An 18,621-nucleotide genomic window follows, 5' to 3' on the forward strand; every position below is an offset into this window, starting at 1 on the left:
ATTTTAACTGACCCGTCCGCAAATGACCCGAATATCATTAAAATATTTTGTTTATGACTCATAACCGCGGGTGACCGCGGTCATCCGCGGGCAACCGCTTAATTTCGGGCAGACCGCGCAACACTGTCCCCTACTCATGGGTGGACATTTCATTTCACCTTTGTGGGGGACAATAAACAGAAACCGTTTTTGACAGGCAACCAGAGGTGAAACCATCCAATCCAGTAGGTGGCAGCAAGCCTCTTGTAGAGGAGAGACCCCTCTCTTCTTTTTCAACGTCATGGAGTAAACCATTTTATTTCTGGGACACATCTCATGATCACTACATAATTCGCATCCCTACAAGGACAAACTTTGAGACGTACCAGACGGCATTTAGTATGTTATGTGACATATAATGATAGTACAAATCAAACAAGATATGAAATATTGAATCACCAGTCTCTTAAGTGTCTCAGTGCGATACCTTCTTGACACGCTATCCCTGTGTCGTCGGTTCGTTGATTCCAGGCTCGTCTGCATTTTTCCGCGGGAGTTTCATGTTGACGACGTCCAAGTAAGCTAAGCTTTCAAGGTATGTAGCTAGTAGCAATCTTATTAATTTCATTTCGTGACCTGGAAAAACTTTAATATTTTTCTGACCTGCAACCTAAGCATATAACGTAGACGTTACATCTTGTTCAGCTGGATGGAAATGTAAGTCCACTCGTCTAGGCTTTATTTGGCACTTTGGTAGCAGCTACTCGCTTTTTCGTTTTCAGGACATCTCCGAGGATGAGTCGAATGACCAAAACATTGCGAAGTGTCAAAGATGACTGGAAGGTAAATTTAGGTTAGATGCACCTTTTCCCAACATCAGCCTACACCAAGACATATTTCGTGACGACTTTTTTTGATTTTGTAATTCACCCGAACTTAACGTAACTTTATAACGTTATGTTGTTTTTATCGCCTCATAATATTAGCACCAAATGGATATGGAAGAAGCATCCCCTGACTTATCTGCAATTGAGAAGGACAGCATTTTCCAGGATGACCAGTTCAATAACGACGGTAAAATTAATATTAGGTTTGCTGGTGGTGACCGTTTGAAAATGTTGTTGCCTGCTCTTTGCTCTCATTGTAAAGTTACTCTGTCTCTAATACATCTGTGTGCATAGACAGCACTGGTAGTCTGAGCGAAATAGGGTTGAAGGTGGAAGTAAATACAGCAAAAGAATATTTGGTCTTAATCGAACCGTAATTTCATGTAGATTAAGAATTTCAGGTGCCTACAGCGCAGATTTGTACCAGAAAAAAGATATACAGCTTTGAATGGACCATGGTATAATGATTATTGGGCCAAAAACGTATATTATAACATATAGATATTAGCTGATATCTCCCATACTGGTAAAAGGATCTTTACCAAACTTGGTGTACTTACTCACCATAAGTTCTTCATTAAAATTAGTAGGTGTTTAATGTCTTGGGGTCAAAGGTCAAGGTCACGTGAGGTCATACTTGACATGCAATGTTTGTTTTATACCTCTCAAGCAGATTGAAGGATCCTCATTAAACCCAACACAGTTAATTAAGCCTAAATTAACTGATAAGGCATTAAAGATCATGGGGTCACAGGTAGAGGTTAAAGGTCATGAGGCTATAGCTGGCTGAGGCATAGAATCAACTATCTGAATTGACATTAAGACATTCATTAAAGCAAAACAAACTTTATTTTCTGTATAAAAACAGTTGTTTCAACCTCCACATCTTATTTTAGTATTGTAGTAATAGCCTCTCTGAAATCAGGGGAAATCTAAATAATTTGCTGTTTTAAAAATGGGGGTTGGGCTGTACTATCATTGCAATACGGTGAATAAAGATCAACAGTCTTCGGAAAATCTTCTATCTACATTGTCTCCTTCGGACGCCTTGTTCCAGAGTGCTAAATTACTAAATAGTCATGTGGTAATTGTTAATTGGACAATTGGATTTGGAAGTGGACATTTTCTAGCCTGGAAAATCCAGACCCTGGTAATCTCAAAAGATTAAGGGTCTGGCCACGAACAATGTAATGGCCCAACTCGAGCGGCGGCACCAAGCATGCATTTGAAAATCTCACTGCAAGCAATTGGATAACACTAGACCAATGTTTACTCTGAATGATTCCGGACTTCGACACAATTGGATAACACTATGACCAATGTTTACTGACCTCCAACGTTGCAGCGTTGTCGTCATCAATTTAGCTCGCCTCTGGCCCGCATATATCAGATACGCCGATTTGATTGGCTCCCCGGGATGCAAGGGGTAAAAGTAACGTGCATCATTGCTCATTCCATTGTGCTCTCGCGAGAACTCTGGATTTCCAGGGTAGACATTTTCCACGACAGTATCCTGATTGGAGTGCGCTTGTCTGTTTACTTTTCGACACAGTACTACTAACCGCTGCTAAAAAACTAGTCCCTTAAAATGTTATGCGATCATTGAAATGCATAGAATAATGTTAGAAATAAAATGATCAACACAGACATTTACATTGAGTCTGCCGTTATAATTTATTTGTCTGCCGTTATAATGTATTTGCCTGGGTGTACTGTGGAGTGGGTAAGACTGTTTTTAGTGGCAGGCTGACACATACTGATGAACTCTGCAACTATAAGGACTGGATCAAACGTGTTGAAAACGGTCTCCACTGATAAATATCACACATGCTAACTTGGAAATGAGGTCCTATGTCCAAAATCCTGAACCACCCCTTTAAAAATGTGTTGTTGCCTATAGCAATGCTATAGTAAATCAGCTTTTGCAAGCCAGTGCTACAAGATGACAGCTCACCTCCACATTGGCAGATAACACAAAGATCTGCGCATATGCCAGGTTCCTCTTCAAGTGCTGTCTCATCATCCATTGCAAATAACAGACATGCCACATTACTAACATCAAAACTGGAAGACAATGCTAGTCTTCAGGGTCACAGAAATTACCAGGAGAAAGTGGACAACACCTTGTCCACGAAGGGAAAAATAGCAAGGGCCACAGTTAACAGTCATACTAACGTATGGAAAGTCACAACAGCACAGAAAGCTATAATTTACAGCTGAAAGTAGCACTGCTTGTACTGTGGAAAGGACTGCAAGGGCAATATTGAAAGAGATATTGTTCAGGTCATGACTATGCTAGTGGACGTATTTCACTGTTACTGTATGTAACTGCTAAGCACATTTGCCTAGTAATTGCAATCAGATTCTTGATTCTTATATACAAAGAAGGGGTATTAAACTCATTGTGCTGTAGATAGGGACTCCCCATGTCAAAAACAACCAAGTCTATGTTGTGCAACAACAAGAAAAAAAGAAATCACTATATTTACAGTAATTGAATTGAACATGGCATGTTGATTAGCATGTATCCACCGTCTATAACCTTGTATGTCAGGGGATAAAACTGACGTTAACCTTTGACCCCATGGCCCTGAGTCCCTAAGTTCATCTAACTTGTATAGACAATAAATGTACTAGAGTTAATGAAGATCCAACAGTCTGCTTTGGAGATATGAACCAAATACTGCATGTGAGTTATTTGTGTGACCCCTTGTAACCTTGACCTTTGACCTAAAGACCTAAATTGTCTTGCCAGTTCTTTGACAACTTATAGTGGGAAAGTAGACCAAGTTTGATGAATATCTTTCAATTGGCTTAAGAGAGATCAGCTATTATCAAGATGTACTAACATACGTTTTTGGCCCAAAAATCATTGTGCCATGCTCCATTCAAAGCCCTATATATTTTTTTCGGTACAAATCTGCGCTGAAGGCACCACAAATTCTTAATCTACAGAAAATTATGATTCAAATGATACCAAATATGCTTTTGCTGTATTTACTTCCACCTTTGACCCTTTTCTAGGCTAATTCGCTCAGACTAAAATTAGAAACACAACGAAGCACAGACCGAGTCATACACTAATCCAGTTTCCTTTAACTTCTTTAACAAAGCGACTTTCAGTGTTGTGAAGCTATACATTTTATCTGCATACTGGTAGTCTTATGTGTGAGCTAGTGGACCAGCATTATACACACAGGATATTTATTCAACTTAATTTACATTTGATGTTCCACAAGTCATCAGCTGTTTATTTTTACAGGTAGCAACCCACTTCACAGTACTGCGATGGAGGATGACTTCAGTCCAGTGCTGACCCATCAGAAGGCGACGCCAGCTAGAAGAGTGGGGAGGCAGCCCGTGGCGGAAAGAACGGAGACACCACGCCGGGTCTTGGGAACGCACAGAAGGTCGAGCGCTGCCAAACAGGAGAAGGCCAAGGAGAAAGGCTCACAGAGTACAAACTCTGCCTTCAAAACTCCGTCCGTGCCCCCCTTGTTGGAAAGGGTGCCCTCCAAACCCAAAGCCATGTAGGTTTTTCTGCCTGCAGTTTGTAGATGGAACCATTACCATGTCGTTGCGGTACCGCAGGCTTTCATGGGCCTGAATGTGGTATGGATGCTGCAGACCCTTGTGGCACAAAAGCTCAGTGTTTGAGTAATTCCCCTCACAGGCATAAAATGGTCTTCTTCTCGTCAGGCCACTGCGGAAGATCTCTGAGGAGACAGAAGAGACGTCAGCATCCGCTTCACAGGGTACAACAGAGGCGTCAGCATCCGCTTCACAGGGTACAACAGAGGCGTCAGCATCCGCTTCACAGGGTCCATCTACTACAGTAGGAGACTCATCAGAGGTATCATCAGAGCTCTCAGGTTACTCATGATCGAGAGAGATGAAGCTAATATATAAATGAAGCCATACATTTCTCATCTCCTCCAATCTCATTTGACTGTGTTCAGTTTGTCAATTACATGTCCTGTCTGAGATTTTCTTCTTTGAAATTCCTATGGATAGATCGATGTTGATAATTGATCGATAATGTTGCTTTCATGAACTGATGAGCTCTTCCCCTCCAGGAGTCAGACAGTGAGGGGCCATCTGAAGGTGACGGTCATTCTTCACCTGTTAGAGGAAAGAATCAGCGTGCCCGGCGCTCGGAGGGGGAGGAGGGGGGCTCTGGCACAGTAAGTCATGGGCACTGTGAGCTTTGCCCACGTGGGTATGATGAAATAAGGGGCACAGTAATTACGTTTCTCGACTGTGTTTATCCATCAAGTCTGACAGATTTTTTTTGTTTAGTTCAGATATACAAGTTACAACAGAATGGGTATTGCGCAACAAATCATAGCCTGGTGTGTGTGTGTTCCAGTGTCAATGTCGAGTTTGGTGCAAAGATACACACTTTCAATTCATCAAAATATAAAATAAACTGCTGCAGAGTGCTACCCAGGGAAAAAATTACACACGTCTTCGACGCGCGGTAAATGTGCACGGAGGAGCGTTCCACCTCCTTCAGTTCTGTGCAGTGGACTTGGTACTAACTTGTATGGCTGAACATGCCCAGTTTTGTGTAGAACCTATTTTGTATGGTACCTACTTTCCTTGATCATTTAATTATTTCGCTCATTGTTCGGCCGTGTGACATGTTCAGTTCAGTTTAGAGAGATTTATTTGTCACATACATCGTTATATTAGTTATAACAAGCAGTGAAATGTAAGTCTGGTTAGCTTCATGACTGTGTAAACTAGAAATACTATAAGTAAACAGATAAGATTAAAAGCAGAAGGTAATAATAAATCATTCAAAATAATAGTAATTCAACATGTCTACATTGTTCTCTCCCCAACAGAAGTCCGGAGGGCAGAGGATGTCACAAGGGTCGTCTGTAACGGAAACACAGAAAAAGAACAGGAAGTCCAGCGGCATAGTGTAAGTTTATTCTAAAATGAATGTGTTAGGCTTCCAAAATGATTTCTGTAAGTACAATACTGAGGCGATGATGTCATACTCCTCATGTTGGGAACATTTGTAAATGAAGGAAAAGTGTGTTCTTTGAGTGCCTCTTCCTAGCTGGACTAAACGCGTCCTCTTTTTAATCAGACCACTGCAGAAGATCCCTGAGGAGAATGAGCTGCAACAAGGGACATCCGCATCAGCTGAAGACCCAGACGTATGACCCAATCTTCTCTTTTACTTGTCTCTTTCACTTCCATGTGTAGCTGATCTGGCACTGTGAGTGCTACCAACTGCCAAGGTCATGGGTTCAAGTTCTAAAGTTCTAAGGGAGCCCACATACTGAAAAAAATATATTCCAAGTTGGAAAAGCAATTTATGGACATTTTTTACAGGGTGCAAAGGTCTCAGCCTTTTTGATTTCGGAGGGGGGCCAGTGTTCCTACCCGAACAGCAGCTTCCTATGGCTGTTACAAGCGATAAGACCTGCAGAGAGTGCAGCAGCTTCCTATGGCTGTTACAAGCGATAAGACCTGCAGAGAGTGCAGCAGCTTCCTATGGCTGTTACAAGCGATAAGACCTGCACAGAGTGCAGCAGCTTCCTATGGCTGTTACAAGCGATAAGACCTGCAGAGAGTGCAGCAGCTTCCTATGGCTGTTACAAGCGATAAGACCTGCACAGAGTGCAGCAGCTTCCTATGGCTGTTACAAGCGATAAGACCTGCAGAGAGTGCAGCAGCTTCCTATGGCTGTTACAAGCGATAAGACCTGCAGAGAGTGCAGCAGCTTCCTATGGCTGTTACAAGCGATAAGACCTGCAGAGAGTGCAGCAGCTTCCTATGGCTGTTACAAGCGATAAGACCTGCACAGAGTGCAGCAGCTTCCTATGGCTGTTACAAGCGATAAGACCTGCAGAGAGTGCAGCAGCTTCCTATGGCTGTTACAAGCGATAAGACCTGCACAGAGTGCAGCAGCTTCCTATGGCTGTTACAAGCGATAAGACCTGCAGAGAGTGCAGCAGCTTCCTATGGCTGTTACAAGCGATAAGACCTGCAGAGAGTGCAGCAGCTTCCTATGGCTGTGTTACAAGCGATAAGACCTGCACAGAGTGCAGCAGCTTCCTATGGCTGTTACAAGCGATAAGACCTGCAGAGAGTGCAGCAGCTTCCTATGGCTGTTACAAGCGATAAGACCTGCAGAGAGTGCAGCAGCTTCCTATGGCTGTTACAAGCGATAAGACCTGCAGAGAGTGCAGCAGCTTCCTATGGCTGTGTTACAAGCGATAAGACCTGCAGAGAGTGCAGCAGCTTCCTATGGCTGTTACAAGCGATAAGACCTGCAGAGAGTGCAGCAGCTTCCTATGGCTGTTACAAGCGATAAGACCTGCAGAGAGTGCAGCAGCTTCCTATGGCTGTGTTACAAGCGATAAGACCTGCAGAGAGTGCAGCAGCTTCCTATGGCTGTGTTACAAGCGATAAGACCTGCAGAGAGTGCAGCAGCTTCCTATGGCTGTGTTACAAGCGATAAGACCTGCAGAGAGTGCAGCAGCTTCCTATGGCTGTGTTACAAGCGATAAGACCTGCAGAGAGTGCAGCAGCTTCCTATGGCTGTGTTACAAGCGATAAGACCTGCAGAGAGTGCAGCAGCTTCCTATGGCTGTTACAAGCGATAAGACCTGCAGAGAGTGCAGCAGCTTCCTATGGCTGTTACAAGCGATAAGACCTGCAGAGAGTGCAGCAGCTTCCTATGGCTGTTACAAGCGATAAGACCTGCAGAGAGTGCAGCAGCTTCCTATGGCTGTTACAAGCGATAAGACCTGCAGAGAGTGCAGCAGCTTCCTATGGCTGTTACAAGCGATAAGACCTGCAGAGAGTGCAGCAGCTTCCTATGGCTGTTACAAGCGATAAGACCTGCAGAGAGTGCAGCAGCTTCCTATGGCTGTTACAAGCGATAAGACCTGCAGAGAGTGCAGCAGCTTCCTATGGCTGTTACAAGCGATAAGACCTGCAGAGAGTGCAGCAGCTTCCTATGGCTGTTACAAGCGATAAGACCTGCAGAGAGTGCAGCAGCTTCCTATGGCTGTGTTACAAGCGATAAGACCTGCAGAGAGTGCAGCAGCTTCCTATGGCTGTTACAAGCGATAAGACCTGCAGAGAGTGCAGCAGCTTCCTATGGCTGTGTTACAAGCGATAAGACCTGCAGAGAGTGCAGCAGCTTCCTATGGCTGTGTTACAAGCGATAAGACCTGCAGAGAGTGCAGCAGCTTCCTATGGCTGTTACAAGCGATAAGACCTGCAGAGAGTGCAGCAGCTTCCTATGGCTGTGTTACAAGCGATAAGACCTGCAGAGAGTGCAGCAGCTTCCTATGGCTGTTACAAGCGATAAGACCTGCAGAGAGTGCAGCAGCTTCCTATGGCTGTGTTACAAGCGATAAGACCTGCAGAGAGTGCAGCAGCTTCCTATGGCTGTGTTACAAGCGATAAGACCTGCACAGAGTGCAGCAGAAGTGTCGTTAGCCCTATTAAGTGTTTATGTGCCATCGACCTGATTTTGGAAACGTTATTTTAAGACTCTTTAGGGGGCCTTTAAGTAACTAAGATGAATTATGAATGGGTTAATTATGGCTGGGGTGCGTCTTTAAAATACTCATTAGTAATGCTGAAAACATAAGAGCAAGGCTGACTCTTCTGTGATGTGGAAGAACTGATAAGATTTTCCCCCTCTGTAGACAGACAGTGACCTCCTCTCGGATGAGAACAGTGTGTACGTCCCGCCCAGAAAGAAGAAGAGCCGACTCATCCAGCGCTCTCAGGAAGAGGAGGAGGGAGAGTCCAGCGTGGTGAGTGGACGGCTAGTGATGCACTATATCAAACAGGACTGACGATTTTAGTTACTGTTGCATTTTCGGTCACAGTTGTGACTTCCTTTAATTTAAGTATAATTTAACTTTCATCCGTGAGAGTGTGGCTATCCAAATGTTTTCTCTCTTTTTGTGGTGATGAGTGAACTTATTATGAATGTGTGTGTGTGGAATGTGGAAGGGTTTTACTTCCTCTGGGGTCAGTCCATCTGTTGCTGCTGCTTTGAAACTTCAAATTCCCTGTTTGGGGATCAATAACTGTTATCTTAAACCTTAAAAAAACAAAAAACACAGCCAGAACCAGCCTTTTAAACTGCCATGTTGTGATGTATTTTTGTAAAACCCTTTTCTGCTGTCCTCCTGTACACGAGGAGGTCTGAATATGCTTTTTTCCATTTCAAATTCCTACACCAAGTGACGTAAACTCTCGGGTAATTTGTGACAGTGCTGTAAATAAGACTTTACGCTCCTTGACAGCCACCAAAGAAGAATGCAAGAGGGCAGAAGAAGTCCCGCTCATCCTCCGGCAGCAGAACAAAGCAAAGCAGGAAGTCTTCCTCTGGCTCCTCAGGTACGGGTCACATGGAGTGGAAGGATGGTTTAGGTACTGCTAATAGGGCTGTGTCTCATTTGACATTGTTATTTGTACACATTGTAACCACTATACAAATCACAGCATGTAAATAGGAAATGTTGGAATTCTTTTGTCACTATTGGGAGGTGTAGGCTAATGAAGCCGGCCACTTGTGCTAAGCTAGGCTAGCGGTGGGTGCATCACACCGAGTAACGACACGCACGGATATTAGAAGGGTATGTATCGACTTATCGAACTGGGGAACACGAAGAATGAGCTAGTCCCAAAAAGCCGGAGTGTTCCTTTAAGATGAAAACGATATGCTGACTACCATGCTAGTTCTTTGGGAAAGGCAAGTTGCATCATGTTGGTGGAAAAAGACTTGGAGTCTTGATTATGTCTGATCTGTCTGATTGTGGTGTGTCAACATTGTTTCTTTATAACTGAATAAAACACCCAGAGACGAACAATAGAGGCTTCAGTGATCAGTAATGAGCTCCACTAGAGGACTTTGCTCTCTCTTCCTGCTGTGCCCACTCAAAATAAGGAAGATGGGAAGTTGTTTTTTTGCTGTTAAAGGTTCAGTCCTTGATTATCACAAAACATTGTTGATATTTGAGCTCGACTGCTTTTCTATCAAATGACACCGCCCCTTCTGTACTCCTCAAGCAATGTGTTGATTGGCCGGAATAGCACATAGCTCCATATCAATGTGTTGATTGGCCGGAATAGCACATAGCTCCATATCAATGTGTTGATTGGCAGTAATAGCTCCATATCAATAGCCGAACTGAACTTATGAGTTAATTAACATAGACAAGCGTCCCACTAAATTATTCCTGCCAGTGTGTTTTATGCTATCGATAGTGTGGAATAGCCTAGGCTCCTTTAAGAACTATCGTAAAATCTCCAGTTTCAGCCCCTTTCGTTCAGAAATTCTAAAATAAAGATGTTTTTTAATACTTCAAAATATAACATTTGATTAATGAACCTTACATTTTCCAGTAGTCATAGATGTGTAGATTTGAACAAAGTCTGGTTTGGTTCTTAGCAAGACCATCCACTGCCTTCAGAATCTTATTTTCTCACGCGGCACATCTTCGTGAAATCAAAATTCCACCGGAGCTCCAAGCGGATTTGTACACACAGCCGTACAACACTGTTTACAGCTCTTCGAGTCACAGTAAAAATGTAATTTATGGGACATAGTTCATTTACATACACGTATGTTGTGTGTGCTTGCGTTTTTAGGAATCCGCCATCTTGGTTTGTATAGAAATGAATAGGCTATTAAGTGACATACACGTAAAAGGACAGAAATAGGTGACTGACTTCGATAGCATAGGCTACAGCATAGGAAAGAGTTACGCAACTTTCTGCTTCTCCTGTTTGAAAACGGGTCGTATTGGTGACGTTTTCACAAGCGAGGGCGTGTCGAGGTGTAATGCGGAGAGGCAGATAGATAGATAGATTCTTTCTTTCTTTCTTTCTTTCTTTCTTTCTTTATCCCCAAGGGGAAATCAAGGCTAATAACCGGACAGTCTGAACACAAACGTGTCAGGATCATGAGGCTTGTAGCCTGGCCTACTATCACCAGGTGGCCCCTCAAATTACCCTAGCCTGGCCTGTGATGTGTTGATTGGCCGGAATAGCGTATAGCTCCATATGGGCCTCTTTGTTTTCCTCTTGCAGAGCACGGACTGCTCGATGGCCATGAAGAGCACTTTGAAGGATTTAACAAAGCGTATTTTGAACTAGAATTATGGACTGTTCCTTTAAATTGGCTGGTGTTTGTAAGTCACATTTTTGTCTTTCAGACGCTGCCGCTGGAGTGAAGCGGAGGAGACCGAAGGTGCGATACCCCATTGACCTTGAGGTGGTGCTGGAGGCCTTTCAGGATTTTGTTGAGGAGTACAAGTAAGTGGCAGCGAGGAAGACTTGTCTACTGAAGGTGCAGTTATAATGGGACCTACAGTATGGGTTTTAACGGTGCAGTCTGACAGTCGGACAAAGCATGATCAAACACTTGTGGGTTTGACAACTATACTCACCTCAGCTGTGGGTTGAGGTACTTAACCCATTTACTCCTAAAATGCCTGCTAAAAACGCCTATAGAATCCTATGGCATTCTAGACTAAATAACCTTATTTCCTGAGGGTTTTCTGAAAACATACTAAAAATTGTCACGTCTACCAAAATTTAATATCTAAGCCTCTGTAGCACCTAGAAACATGAAATAAAAAGCATGCTGCGCTACGCAGCATCCAGCGGGAGGGTCAATGTTGCGCTACGCAGCATCCAGCAGGAGGGTCAATGTTGCGTCATGCAGCATCCAGCGCGAATGGGTTAATATCCTTTAATGAGTGTAATAATGTTATGTAGTAAGGTTATGATTTGATATACCTTAGCTTCTTTTTTTCCGGGATAACAGGATATGGTGCAACTCTTCTTTGCAGGGAAACGGTGGATTCTAATGCGGTTCAGAAGGCAATAGATCATATGGCAGAGTCTTTTGTGGATCAGTTGACCGAGGTGGTAGGTTGGACCTTGGACTTTGATCTGTAGTGGTTGTGGTAGTTCTAAAGTACAGAACTTCATTTTCCACTGATACTGATGATGTAAGTTTATGTGTTCCAGATCACTGCAACCAAAGAACTAACTACTGTTAAAAAGAAAAATGTGAAGGTATTAATAGATACATATTTAACTGTATGTTTTTTAGATTATCAAGCAGTATTGTCGTGAGGTTTGGTATGCCATATTTCATTTAACAGTTCTTTTTTGCTCCCTGGCAGCTGAACACCGCCATTAACCGTAAGCGGGCAAAGTTGGTCGACGCCAAAAACGAGCTCATACAGTGAGTCTCCTAAACAGACATAAATATTTCAACTGGATTTAAGACCTATGACAACCATAACAGAATGATGACTTGGCACAATACTAGTTTCCTGGGTAATCGGTATCTGATTCCCCACAGTAGCAGTTAAAATCCCCATCAGAAACCATATAGAGAAATTTTGAGATGCACCGCCTTTTGATTATTCCAAATGCTAGCCATCCTTTGTGAATACATCCAGTGCTCTCCTCCCATATCTACTCCGGTGTAAAATCATTCAAAATCAAATTTCCTTGAATTTCCCCTCGGGGATCAATACAGTATCTATCTATTTATCTATCTATCTAGAATAGGCTTGGGTATCGAATATCGAGTATTGGTTGGAACCGGGACTATCTTTGCGATTTTCCCGGAATCGTTCAAAAGTTTAAATTTCGATTCCTAGTTTCGATTCCCAGTCCGCCGACCTGAAGAAGAAACGGCTGAACACCAATGAAGAAGCGCATAGTTCATAGAATTAAAATTCATGAAGAAGGTCAGACTATTTCATTCAGAAAGCAGGGTTCCCGCGGATCCTTAAATAGTCTTAAATACAACTGAATTTTCGAAAGAGAGGTACTAAATGTGCTATGGGACCGCCAGCGAGTGCAAGAGAGCGAGTGATGTCTCAATCCAGTTTTGTGTATTTAAAACGCAATTGTATAAGTGATTAAGCTATTAGGCTACGGGAAGAAGTGTAGTGGCTGCAGAGTGAAGATGTTTTTCACGGGTGTGGTTAAAGGAGTGAAAACAGTAATAATACAGTAGGCCTATGTACAAAATAATATGCCTGACGTTTTCGTGGTGTAGCTGAGGCCAGAGAGATATAGGCTACAGGAAGCCTACGGTAGAATGAGCAAGAGAAAGAAAGAGCGATAGGTTGGCCATACGTTCGAATTTAGGCCGGACATATGGATTTTAAAAGCCCTGCCCGGCGTCCGGCGCAGCCTCAAGCCGGACGCTCATTTGTTCTCCTTTTTTGAGTTGCGCTTGGCATCTAAAAGCGTTGCTCGGACGCAGCATCGTTTCACAAACTATGGACGCGAAGACTGCTATAGTCAAATTATGTGCAGTGCTTCGCAATCAGGAGGAAATACTGTAAGTTGATCTGTTTGCATCTTTCCAGCGTGTGTTGCTGGCCTAGCCTAGGGAAGAAAATATCTGTCTAAGTTATAATAGCCTACCTGTAATATCTGCCAGCAGCTTGCTTGCCAGCGTTTCCCAGTAGGCTAGGCCTACTTCGCAAAAGTTGTGAACTATAACCGCATATTTTTTGAATGTCGGCGACTGGCTACATAAAAAAAAAAAAACGTGTGTTCATAATACGTGCGTGCTTGAGATGAAATCAGCGGTTTTCAGCAGGATCATGCGAGGAGGACCTGTCTCTTAATTAATTTAAAACAAGTCAATGGTTTTACAATGTTTCAGTCAAGCTTTGGTCGGTTTAGATACAACTGGTATGCAAAATGTAAAGTAGTGGATTAACTTTAATTTGCTGTGCTGCATATTGGACAATAGATGCACATAGTAAATTATATAAAGTAGGCTTATTAAAATATGTAAATAGCTTAGTCTAACTTTGAAAAAAATATTGAAGGGAATCCAGTCCAGTGCACATGTCTTTGGCAAGTAGCCTAGGCTACTACAGACACAGGTGAAGAACAGTCAGCCTCAGCAGTAAGCAAAACCAAATATGTACAGCCAGCTTCAAAAGCAAGCAGCCCAGACCCTAAAATTATTTTTCTTTTGCCATATAATATATTTAGTAACTTCTGTAGACATCCAAAATGGGGTGGGGGTTAAAATTAGTAGGAAAAAAAAAACTATTGCATAAACAGTCATATATATCTTTTTGCTGTGCAGTCTTAAGTTTCATTTAGATGTCTTGAAAAGGTCTTAAAAGTCTTTAAATTTGCACTTGGAAAATGTACCCTGAGAAAGACCGTTGGTTAGCTAGCTCATTTAAAATATCCTAAACTTTTTTTGACCCAGCCTCTTAAAAAAATCGGAATCGAGAATCGCTAGGAACCGGAATCGAAATAAGAAATCGGAATTGGAATCGGAATCGTTCAAATTCAAACGATACCCAACCCTAATCTAGAACCATTCCTCTCATATCTACTCCTGTGTAAAATCAGAACCATTCCTTTCATATCTACTCCTGTGTAAAATCAGACCCATTCCTCCCATATCTACTCCTGTGTAAAATCAGACCCATTCCCCCATTAGGAGTGAGGCCAAGCTGAGGGCACTGGAGAAGGAGCACCAGCAGCTGGAGCAGAGGCTAACAGACCTCACCAAGGGCATGTCCCTCCTCAACGGCCTGACCGACCTTCACACCAAGTACCTGGACTACTGCCAGGCCCATCCTAAAAAGACAGAATCGGTGAGAGAGCATGCATTTACACGATTGGAAGACAGAGACACATTCGGTGAGAGAGCATGCATTTACACGATTGGAAGACTAGTAAATACATTCGAACGTTTTATTAGTTTATCAACGTCTGACGGCATACTCAAACATCTGACCCAGAGCAGAGCGGACCTCATAATACGATACGCGTCGGGATACATGTGTCACGATACGAGTCATCACAATATATTGCAATGTGATATATGTTGCAATACTTTTTACCAAATATGTAAAACTAGAGCTGGAAACACACCTTGCTGTGTACCACCTGGCCAGTAGAATATGTAGATCACATGACCCTGATAATTACCACCTGGGCAGTAGAATATGTAGATCACATGACACTGATAATTACCACCTGGGCAGTAGAATATGTAGATCACATGATACTGATAATTCAGCAGACAAATAATAAACAAATATCACAATAGTCAGCTGTATAGACATTTTTGCAGTCTAATGCTTTAAAAAAAAAAAAAAATATATATATATATATGTCTATACATATATATATATATATATTTGGCAGCAGTGGCGATACGATATATTGCGCTAGTTACATTGCATTACATTTGGCTGACGCATTTTTAGCCAAAGCGACTCACAACATGGTAAACAGTTTAAGTTTTAAAGAAATTCTCAACAATTTTAGGACAATTTAAAAAACAGTAGAGTACAGTAAGAATAAGTACATCAGTGAGTGCTGTTTTTAACAGTTACGTGTCAGTTTAAGACGGCTGGTGAGTGCTAGGATCAGCAAGACTTGTTGTAAGTGGTGCTATGAGAGGAGATAATCTCTAAAGAGCTGGGTCTTCAGGAGTTTTTTGAAAATGGAGAGGGATGTCCCTGCCCTTGTAGGAACTGGCAGTGTGTTCCACCAACGAGGAACAACAGATGAGAAAAGTTTGGATTTGCCTGAGCGTACCGGTGGTAGAGCTAGACGTCGTTCTTCTGAGGAGCGCAGCGGTCTGGAGGTAGCGTATGTCTGTATGAGGGCATTCAAGTAGATGGGAGCAGAACCGGAGACTACTTTGTAGGCAAGGGTTAGAGCCTTGAATTTGATGTGTGCCGCCATAGGTAGCCAGTGTAGCTGGATGAGCAGCGGGGTAACATGTGCCCTTTTGGGTTGGTTGTAGACCAGGCGCGCCGCCGCGTTCTGGATCATCTGAAGGGGTTTCACTGCGCAGGCTGGGAGACCTGTCAGGAGGGCGTTGCAGTAGTCGAGTCATGAGATTATTGCCTGAACCAGAAGTTGGGTAGCATCTTGAGTCAAGTCCTGATGTTGTAGAGTGCGAAACGGCATGACCGGGCAACTGAGGCAACATGATCTGAGAAGTTTAGTTGGTTGTCGAGAACAACACCTAGATTTCTTGCAGTCCTGGTAGGTGAAACAGACAGGGAGTCAAATTTGATGTTGATGTCGTGGTGTATGGTAGGTTTAGCTGGGAGGACCAGCAGTTCAGTCTTTGAGAGGTTCAGCTGGAGGTGGTGTGCCTTCATCCATGTAGCTATATCTGAGAGGCAATCCGAGATCCGTGCTGAAACCAAGGGGTCATCAGGTGGAGAGGACAGATAGAGCTGTGTGTTGTCTGCATAGCAGTGGTATGAGAAGCCATGCGAACGGATAATCTGTCCCAAGGAGGTGGTTGCGATACGATATATTGATATCGATACACAGCCCTACCCCTCACACAGGCCTACAGATGACTCGCAGAGAACATTCTCACAAATGGCATCACTGTCTGGTATGGGAATACCACCCAGGCAGAGAGGACGGCCCTTCAGAGAGTTAGAAAGACTGCAGAGAAAATCACTGTTGCTAACCTCCCATCCTCCCATGACACTACACACAAGGCTGCAGGAAAAAAGCACAGAGCATCCTCAGACACACATGACCCTGCTCATCCTTAGAGACACACATGACCCTGCTCATCCTCAGAGACACACATGACCCTGCTCATCCTCAGAGACACACATGACCCTGCTCATCCTCAGAGACACACATGACCCTGCTCATCCTCCTCAGAGACACACATGACCCTGCTCATCCTCCTCAGAGACACACATGACCCTGCTCATCCTCCTCAGAGACACACATGACCCTGCTCATCCTCCTCAGAGACACACATCACGCTGCTCATCCTCAGAGACACACATGACCCTGCTCATCCTCAGAGACACACATGACCCTGCTCATCCTCAGAGACACACATGACCCTGCTCATCCTCCTCAGAGACACACATGACCCTGCTCATCCTCAGAGACACGCATCACGCTGCTCATCCTCAGAGACACACATGACCCTGCTCATCCTCAGAGACACACATGACCCTGCTCATCCTCAGAGACACACATGACAGAAGACAGAACAGCAGGCAATGTCACCTGAACGAACACGTGCAATATCCTCAACTGTGAAATGGACATCTCTCTCATATGCTTTTATGTATTCTCTATTTATTATTTACTTTATCTCTTCTCTAAATGTTGATCTTTTGAGCTTTGCACAAAACTTCCTATGTACTGTACTGTCTCTGCATGTACAAATGGCAAATACATATCTCTTATCTCTTTCTTATTTCTCTTTCGGTTTCAGTACGGCCCCACCAGTTTGCCTGCTCTGCTCATGGAGACCAGATGCATGCTGGGAGCTGAGCACCAACTAAAGACCGTCAATGCTAAGCTTCAGCAAGTGTTAGATAATGTGGACCAAAAGTGAGGTATCGGAGCAATCCAGGGTCAATCACCTCTACTACACAAATGTACCACAGGCTTCAGAGCTTCTAATGCTAGTAATGTTGCATAGTATCAGGAGTTGATATGATGTGATATTGCATAGTATCAGGAGTTTATATGATGTGATATTGCATAGTATCAGGTGTTGATATAATGTGATATTGCATAGTATCGACGATGGTCATGTGTTGATCTGGTGTGTTGTTTATCAGATTAACAGATTATTTATGTTTATCTGTTTGTGAAAATTCTCTCTTTTGTATATAGGTCTGTACTCCTTGGTAACACTGTGTTCAGTATGTACCCTCTAAAAAGAAGGCCAATAATAAACATAGTTGTGTGTATATATGTCAAGATTTCAATAGTGAGATTTGTAAAATTGTAGGTTTGAAAATATTTTTAAATTGTTTCTCAACTCTTACTTGTTGAACAAGAAGACCATAACCCCACACCTTTTAAGGTAAACACCTTTTGATCCATCACTTTTCTTGGGACAATCTGCCACATTCTCCATCATGGCCCTCCAGGTGTCTGTCCACTGTGTGTACTCTGCATCAAAAATTACACATTCGACACAACTAACCTTAATTGTGAAAGCATTTACAGACTATGGACATTTGTTATCAAAACAGAATAGTCAACATTTGTTTTATCTAACACAATACATTCTGGATTCTCAGGACAGTCTGAAATGAAATAGATATAATAAGGCTATAGCTATCAATCAATTCATCAATTAGTTTAATTAGTCAACCAATTCTATTGCCAACTATTTCGGTAATCGGTAATTGGCATTTTATATTTTCTGCTATACTTACTCCTCTATGACTAAACTAAATATCTCTGGTGTATGGACTACACAAGGCATTTGATGGGGTTTGGGAAACACTCACTGAGTTGTTTCTCAATATTTGCATTTTATCAATTAAACAACTATTCCACTAATTGAGAAAATGATCAACAGATTAATTGACTATGAAATGTATTGTTAGTTGCAGCCCTAGTTCCATAGTGTTCATGTAGCCTCACAGTGACATTAGAGGTACATTTTGAAACAATGAAAGCCTAAAAGATTGATATTTCACATTGTGTCCTTCATTTAGATGACACTCCAGCTTTTACCATCTGTTCTGACCGACTTTAAAACAAGGCCGTAACTATAATATACTTTGAGTCCGTCCCCCCCACACACACACACACACATACACACAGAATATAATCTTTATGAAACTATCGAAGTCCATCGCTTAAGGTTAGGATCTGTTAATGTTCCATTCAGCTGTTGATGGGACAATTAATTATGTAACACCTCATACTAACACTTCACTTCTGCAAGAACCTG

General features: G+C 42.7%; 1 protein-coding gene across 2 annotated transcripts; it reads left to right on the top strand.

The window, feature by feature from the left end:
• The first annotated feature begins 370 nt into the window (after positions 1–370).
• On the top strand, positions 371–17,627 carry cenpu (centromere protein U). Of its 2 annotated transcripts, XM_076291795.1 has the most exons (16): positions 371–574; positions 762–822; positions 966–1,053; positions 4,129–4,396; positions 4,566–4,719; positions 4,943–5,050; positions 5,717–5,796; positions 5,968–6,037; positions 8,549–8,659; positions 9,158–9,251; positions 11,072–11,171; positions 11,711–11,789; positions 11,892–11,939; positions 12,050–12,111; positions 14,359–14,515; positions 17,140–17,627. In XM_076291795.1, exons 2-16 carry the CDS (start codon positions 775–777, stop codon positions 17,260–17,262), a joined length of 1,590 nt encoding a protein of 529 aa, XP_076147910.1. In that variant the 5' UTR covers positions 371–574; positions 762–774; the 3' UTR covers positions 17,263–17,627. The 2 variants fall into 2 exon arrangements, with proteins under 2 accessions (XP_076147910.1, XP_076147911.1); XM_076291796.1 differs by lacking the exon at positions 371–574 and having other exon boundaries at positions 760–832.
• Positions 17,628–18,621: the final 994 nt, after the last annotated feature.

This window comes from Alosa pseudoharengus, unplaced genomic scaffold (assembly GCF_046254945.1).
Source record: "Alosa pseudoharengus isolate Yale_2024_CS ecotype anadromous, Long Island Sound unplaced genomic scaffold, YU_APseudo_1.1 YU_APseudo_1.1_scf_19, whole genome shotgun sequence".
Classification (NCBI taxonomy): Eukaryota; Metazoa; Chordata; class Actinopteri; order Clupeiformes; family Clupeidae; genus Alosa; species Alosa pseudoharengus.